The sequence below is a fragment of the Mya arenaria genome, chromosome 4 (assembly GCF_026914265.1).
Source record: "Mya arenaria isolate MELC-2E11 chromosome 4, ASM2691426v1".
Lineage (NCBI taxonomy): Eukaryota > Metazoa > Mollusca > Bivalvia > Myida > Myidae > Mya > Mya arenaria.
Window position 1 is genome coordinate 9,291,033 of NC_069125.1, and position 6,817 is coordinate 9,297,849.

At 49.0% G+C, this 6,817-nt stretch overlaps 1 protein-coding gene across 1 annotated transcript; it reads right to left on the reverse strand.

The window, feature by feature from the left end:
- Nucleotides 1-1,039: 1,039 nt before the first annotated feature.
- LOC128229904 (serine/arginine repetitive matrix protein 5-like) lies at nucleotides 1,040-6,277 on the reverse strand. Its single transcript, XM_052941807.1, has 9 exons — nucleotides 5,988-6,277; nucleotides 5,651-5,901; nucleotides 4,823-5,290; nucleotides 4,103-4,426; nucleotides 3,077-3,593; nucleotides 2,663-2,986; nucleotides 2,411-2,514; nucleotides 1,369-1,651; nucleotides 1,040-1,220 (listed from the first exon to the last, which is right to left on the reverse strand). Exons 1-9 carry the CDS (start codon nucleotides 6,275-6,277, stop codon nucleotides 1,040-1,042), a joined length of 2,742 nt encoding a protein of 913 aa, XP_052797767.1.
- Between the last annotated feature and the right edge of the window lie 540 nt (nucleotides 6,278-6,817).

Genomic DNA, 6,817 nt, shown 5'->3' on the forward strand with positions numbered 1-6,817 from the left:
TGTTGTGCTTGTGCCTCGTTCAGTGTATTCTTGCCTTGTGGTGTTTGTGCCTCGTTCAGTGTCCTCCTGCCTTGTGGTGTTTGTGCCTCGTTCAGTGTCCTCTTGCCTTGTTGTGCTTGTGCCTCGTTCAGTGTCTTCTTGCCTTGTTGTGTTTGTGCCTTGTTCGGTGTCTTCTTGCCTTGTTGTGTTTGTGCTTCGTTCAGTGTCCTCTTTCCTTGTGGTGTTTGTGCCTCGTTCAGTGTCCTCTTGCCTTGTTGTGTTTGTGCCTCGTTCAGTGTCCTCCTGCATTGTGGTGTTTGTGCCTAGTTCAGTGTCCTCTTGCCTTGTTGTGCTTGTGCCGCGTTCAGTGTCCTCCTTCATTGTGGTGTTTGTGCCTCGTTCAGTGTCCTCTTGCCTTGTTGTGTTTGTGCCTCGTTTAGTATCGTCTTGCCTTGTGGTGTTTGTGCCTCGTTTAGTGTCCTCCTGCCTTGTGGTGCTTGTGCCTCGTTCAGTGTCCTCTTGCCTTTTTGTGTTTGTGCCTCGTTCAGTGTCTTCTTGCCTTTTTGTGATGTTTGTTCTTCGTTCAGTATCCTCTTGCCTTGTGGTCTTTAAGCCTCGCTTAGTGTCCTCTTCTCTTGTGTTGTTTGTGCATCGTTCAGTGTCCTCTAGCATTTTGGTGCTTGTGCCTCGTTCAGTGTCCTCTTGCCTTGTGGGGTTTGCGCCTCGCTCAGTATATGTTGCCTTGTGGTGCTTGTGCCTCGTTCAGTGTATTCCTGCCTTGTGGTATTTGTGCCTCGTTCAATGTCCTCTTGCCTTGTTGTGCTTGTGCCTGGTTCAGTGTCTTCTTGCCTTGTTGTGTTTGTGCCTCGTTCAGTGTCCTCTTGTCTTATTGTACTTGTGCCTCGTTCAGTGTCCTCTTGCCTTGTTGTGTTTGTGCCTCGTTCAGTGTCTTCTTGCCTTGTTGTGTTTGTGCCTCGTTCAGTGTCCTCTTGTCTTATTGTGCTTGTGCCTCGTTCAGTGTCCTCTTGCCTTGTTGTGTTTGTGCCTTGTTCAGTGTCCTCTAGCTTTGTGGTGCTTGTGCCTCGTTCAGTGTCTTCTTGCCTTGTTGTGTTTGTGCCTTGTTCGGTGTCTTCTTGCCTTGTTGTGTTTGTGCTTCGTTCAGTGTCCTCTTTCCTTGTGGTGTTTGTGCCTCGTCAGGTGTCCTCTTGCCTTGTTGTGTTTGTGCCTCGTTCAGTGTCCTCCTGCATTGTGGTGTTTGTGCCTCGTTCAGTGTCCTCTTGCCTTGTTGTGTTTGTGCCTCGTTCAGTGTCCTCTTGCCTTGTGGTGTTTGTGCCTAGTTCAGTGTCCTCTTGCCTTGTTGTGTTTGTGCCTCGTTCAGTGTCTTCTTGCCTTGTGGTGTTTGTTCTTCGTTCAGTATCCTCTTGCCTTGTGGTCTTTGTGCCTCGCTTAGTGTCCTCTTCTCTTGTGGTGTTTGTGCATCGTTCCGTGTCCTCCTGCATTGTGGTGTTTGTGCCCCGTTCAGTGTCCTCTTGCCTTGTTGTGCTTGTGCCTCGTTCAGATTCCTCTTGCCTTGTTATGTTTGTGCCTTGTTCGGTGTCTTCTTGCCTTGTTGTGTTTGTGCTTCGTTCAGTGTCCTCTTTCCTTGTGGTGTTTGTGCCTCGTTCAGTGTCCTCTTGCCTTGTTGTGTTTGTGCCTCGTTCAGTGTCCTCCTGCATTGTGGTGTTTGTGCCTCGTTCAGTGTCCTCTTGCCTTGTTGTGTTTGTGCCGCGTTCAGTGTCCTCCTTCATTGTGGTGTTTGTGCCTCGTTTAGTGTCCTCTTGCCTTGTTGTGTTTGTGCCTCGTTTAGTGTCGTCTTGCCTTGTGGTGTTTGTGCCTCGTTTAGTGTCCTCCTGCCTTGTGGTGTTTGTGCCTCATTCAGTGTCCTCTTGCCTTGTTGAGTTTGTGCCTCGTTCAGTGTCTTATTGCCTTGTGATGTTTGTTCTTCGTCCAGTATCCTCTTGCCTTGTGGTCTTTAAGCCTCGCTTAGTGTCCTCTTCTCTTGTGGTATTTGTGCATCGTTCAGTGTTCTCTAGCATCTTGGTACTTGTGCCTCGTTTAGTGTCCTCTTGCCTTGTGGGGTTTGCGCCTCGCTCAGTATATGTTGCCTTGTGGTGCTTGTGCCTCGTTCAGTGTATTCCTGCCTTGTGGTGTTTGTGCCTCGTTCAATGTCCTCTTGCCTTGTTGTGCTTGTGCCTCGTTCAGTGTCTTCTTGCCTTGTTGTGTTTGTGCCTCGTTCAGTGTCCTCTTGTCTTATTGTGCTTGTGCCTCGTTCAGTGTCCTCTTGCCTTGTTGTGTTTGTGCCTCGTTCAGTGTCCTCTAGCTTTGTGGTGCTTGTGCCTCGTTCAGTGTCTTCTTGCCTTGTTGTGTTTGTGCCTTGTCGGTGTCTTCTTACCTTGTTGTGTTTGTGCTTCGTTCAGTGTCCTCTTTCCTTGTGGTGTTGGTGCCTCGTCAGGTGTCCTCTTGCCTTGTTGTGTTTGTGCCTCGTTCAGTATCCTCCTGCATTGTGGTGTTTGTGCTTCGTTCAGTGTCCTCTTGCCTTGTTGTGTTTGTGCCTCGTTCAGTGTCCTCTTGCCTTGTGGTGTTTGTGCCTCGTTCAGTGTCCTCTTGCCTTGTTGTGTTTGTGCCTCGTTCAGTGTCTTCTTGCCTTGTGGTGTTTGTTCTTCGTTCAGTATCCTCTTGCCTTGTGGTCTTTGTGCCTCGCTTAGTGTCCTCTTCTCTTGTGGTGTTTGTGCATCGTTCCGTGTCCTCCTGCATTGTGGTGTTTGTGCCTCGTTCAGTGTCCTCTTGCCTTGTTGTGCTTATGCCTCGTTCAGATTCCTCTTGCCTTATTGTGTTTATGCCTCGTTCAGTGTCCTCTTGCCTTGTTGTGCTAGTGCCTCGTTCAATGTCCTCTTGCCTTGTGGTGTTTGTGCCTCGTTCAATGTCCTCTTGCCTTGTGGTGCTTGTTGCTCGTTCAGTGTCTTCTTGCCTTGTTGTGTTTGTGCATCGTTCAGTGTCTTCTTGCCTTGTTGTAATTTTGCCTCATTTAGTGTCTTCCTGCCTTGTGGTGTTTGCACACCGTTCAGTGTCCTCCTGCCGTGTTGTGCTTGTTCCTCGTTCAGTGTCTTCTTGCCTTGTTGTGTTTGTGCCTCGTTCAATGTCCTCTTGCCTTGTTGTGCTTGTGCCTCGTTCAGTGTATTCTTGCCTTGTGGGGTTTGGGTTTCGTTCAGTGTCCTCCTGCCTTGTTGTGTTTGTGCCTCGTTCAGTGTCCTCTAGCCTTGTGGTGCTTGTGCCTCGTTCAGTGTCTTCTTGCCTTATTGTGTTTGTGCCTTGTTCGGTGTCTTCTTTCCTTGTTGTGTTTGTGCTTCGTTCATTGTCCTCTTTCCTTGCGGTGTTTGTGCTTTGTTCAGTGTCTTCCTGGCTTGTGGTGTTTGTGCCTCGCTCGGTGTCGTCTTGCCTTGTGTTGTTTGTGCCTCGTTCAGTGTCTTCTTGCCTTGTGGTGTTTTTGTCTCGTTCAGTGTCCTCTTGCCTTGTTGTGTTTGTGCCTCGTTCAATGTCCTCTTGCCTTGTTGTGCTTGTGCCTCGTTCAGTGTATTCTTGCCTTGTGGTGTTTGTGCCTCGTTCAGTGTCCTTCTGCCTTGTAGTGTTTGTTCATCGTTCAGTGTCCTCTAGCTTTGTGGTGCTTGTGCCTCGTTCAGTGTCTTCTTGCCTTGTTGTGTTTGTGCCTTGTTCGGTGTCTTCTTGCCTTGTTGGGTTTGTGCTTCGTTCAGTGTCCTCTTTTCTTGTGGTGTTTGTGCCTCGTTCAGTGTCCTCTTGCCTTGTTGTGTTTGTGCCTCGTTCAGTGTCCTCCTGCATTGTGGTGTTTGTGCCTCGTTCAGTGTCCTCTTGCCTTGTTGTGTTTGTGCCTCGTTCAGTGTCCTCTTGCCTTGTGGTGTTTGTGCCTCGTTCAGTGTCCTCTTGCCTTGTTGTGCTTGTGCCTCGTTCAGTGTCTTCTTACCTTGTTGTGTTTGTGCCTCTTTCAATGTCGTCTTGCCTTGTTGTGCTTGTGCCTCGTTCAGTGTATTCTTGCCTTGTGGTGTTTGTGCCTCGTTCAGTGTTCTCCTGCCTTGTGGTGTTTGTGCCCCGTTCAGTTTCCTCTTGCCTTGTGGTGCTTGTGCCTCGTTCAGTGTCTTCTTGCCTTGTTGTGTTTGTGCCTTGTTCGGTGTCTTCTTGCCTTGTTGTGTTTGTGCTTCGTTCAGTGACCACTTTCCTTGTGGTGTTTGTGCCTCGTTAAGTGTCCTCTTGCCTTGTTGTGTTTGTGCCTCGCTCAGTGTCCTCCTGCATTGTGGTGTTTGTGCCTCGCTCGGTGTCGTCTTGCCTTGTGTTGTTTGTGCCTCGTTCAGTGTCTTCTTGCCTTGTGGTGTTTTTGTCTCGTTCAGTTCCCTCTTGCCTTGTTGTGTTTGTGCCTCGTTCAATGTCCTCTTGCCTTGTTGTGCTTGTGCCTCGTTCAGTGTATTCTTGCCTTGTGGTGTTTGTGCCTCGTTCAGTGTCCTCCTGCCTTGTGGTGTTTGTGCATCGTTCAGTGTCCTCTAGCTTTGTGGTGCTTGTGCCTCGTTCAGTGTCTTCTTGCCTTGTTGTGTTTGTGCCTTGTTCGGTGTCTTCTTGCCTTGTTGTGTTTGTGTTTCGTTCAGTGTCCTCTTTCCTTGTGGTGTTGGTGCCTCGTTCGGTGTCCTCTTGCCTTGTTGTGTTTGTGCCTCGTTCAGCATCCCTCTGCATTGTGGTGTTTGTGCCTCGTTCAGTGTCCTCTTGCCTTGTTGTGTTTGTGCCTCGTTCAGTGTCCTCTTGCCTTGTGGTGTTTGTGCCTCGTTCAATGTCCTCTTGCCTTGTTGTGTTTGTGCCTCGTTCAGTGTCTTCTTGCTTTGTGGTGTTTGTTCTTCGTTCAGTATCCTCTTGCCTTGTGGTCTTTGTGCCTTGCTTAGTGTCCTCTTCTCTTGTGGTGTTTGTGCATCGTTCAGTGTCCTCCTGCATTGTGGTGTTTGTGCCTCGTTCAGTGTCCTCTTGCCTTGTTGTGCTTGTGCCTCGTTCAGATTCCTCTTGCCTTGTTGTGTTAATGCCTCGTTCAGTGTCCTCTTGCCTTGTTGTGCTAGTGCCTCGTTCAGTGTCCTCTTGCCTTGTGGTGTTTGTGCCTCGTTCAATGTCCTCTTGCCTTGTGGTGCTTGTTGCTCGTTCGGTGTCTTCTTGCTTTGTTGTGTTTGTGCCTCGTTCAGTGTTCTCCTGCCTTGTGGTGCTTGTGCCTCGTTCAGTGTCTTCTTGCCTTATTGTGTTTGTGCCTTGTTCGGTGTCTTCTTACCTTGTTGTGTTTTTGCTTCGTTCAGTGTCCTCTTTCCTTGCGGTGTTTGTGCTTCGTTCAGTGTCTTTCTGCCTTGTCGTGTTTCTGCCTCGCTCAGTGTCGTCTTGCCTTGTGGTGTTTGTGCCTCGTTCAGTGTCTTCTTGCCTTGTGGTGTTTTTGTCTCTTTCAGTGTCCTCTTGTCTTGTGGTGTTTTTGCCTCGTTAAGTGATTTATTGCCTTGTTGTGATTGTTCCTCGTTCAGTGTATTCTTGCCTTGTGGTGTTTGTGCCTCGTTCAGTGTCTTCTTGCCTTATTGTGTTCGTGCCTTGTTCGGTGTCTTCGTACCTTGTTGTGTTTTTGCTTCGTTCAGTGTCCTCTTTCCTTGCGGTGTTTGTGCTTCGTTCAGTGTCTTCCTGCCTTGTGGTGTTTCTGCCTCGCTCAGTGTCGTCTTGCCTTGTGGTGTTTGTGCCTCGTTCAGTGTCTTCTTGCCTTGTGGTGTTTTTGTCTCGTTCAGTGTCCTCTTGCCTTGTGGTGTTTTTGCCTCGTTAAGTGATTTATTGCCTGGTTGTGCTTGTTTCTCGTTCAGTGTCTTCTTGCTTTGTGGTGTTTGTTCTTCGTTCAGTATCCTCTTGCCTTGTCTTCTTGCCTTGTTGTGTTTGTGTCTTGTTCGGTGTCTTCTTGCCTTGTGGTGTTTGTGCCTCGTTCACTGTTCTCCTGCATTGTGGTGTTTGTGCCTCGTTCAGTGTCCTCTTGCCTTGCTGTGTTTGTGCCTTGTTTAGTGTCTTCCTGCCTTGTGGTGTCTGTGCCTCGTTCAGTGTCCTCTTCCCTTGTTGTGTTTGTGCCTCGTTCACTGTTCTCCTGCATTGTGGTGTTTGTGCCTCGTTCAGTGTCCTCTTGCCTTGCTGTGTTTGTGCCTTGTTTAGTGTCTTCCTGCCTTGTGGTGTCTGTGCCTCGTTCAGTGTCCTCTTGCATTTTTGTGTTTGTGCCTCGTTCAGTGTTTTCTTGCCTTGTGGTGTTTTTGCCTCGTTTAGTGTCTTCCTGCCTTGTGGTGTTTGTGCCTCGTTCAGTGTCCTCTTGCCTTGTGGTTTTTGTGCCTCGTTCAGTGTCTTCTTGCCTTGTGGTGTTTGTGCCTCGCTCAGTGTCGTCTTGTCTTGTGGTGTTTGTGCCTCGTTCAGTGTCTTCTTGCCTTGTTGTGTTTTTGCCTCGTTCAGTGTCCTCTTGCCTTGTGGTTTTTGTGCCTCGTTCAGTGTCTTCTTGCCTTGTAGTGTTTGTGCCTCGCTCAGTGTCGTCTTGTCTTGTGGTGTTTGTGCCTCGTTCAGTGTCTTCTTGCCTTGTTGTGTTTTTGCCTCGTTCAGTGTCCTCTTGCCTTGTGGTGTTTGTGCCTCGTTTAGTGTCTTGTTGCCTTGCGGTGTTTGTGCCTCGTTCAGTGTCCTCTTGCCTTGTGGTATTTGTGCCTTGCTCAGTGTCTTCTTGCCTTGTGGTGTTTGTGCCTCGTTCAGTGTCCTTTTGTCT

Coding starts and splice junctions, on each gene's coding strand:
- LOC128229904 (XM_052941807.1), bottom strand. CDS start 6,277: ATGCAAGAGGACACTGAACGAGGCACAGACACCACAAGGCAGGAAGAC. Junction 5,902..5,987: donor CGAGGCACAAACACCACAAG/GCAAGAAGACAC, acceptor AACACCACAAAG/CAAGAAGACACTGAACGAGA. Junction 4,427..4,822: donor CGAGGCACAAACACCACAAG/GCAAGAGGACAC, acceptor AAACACAACAAG/GCAAGAGGGAACTGAACGAG.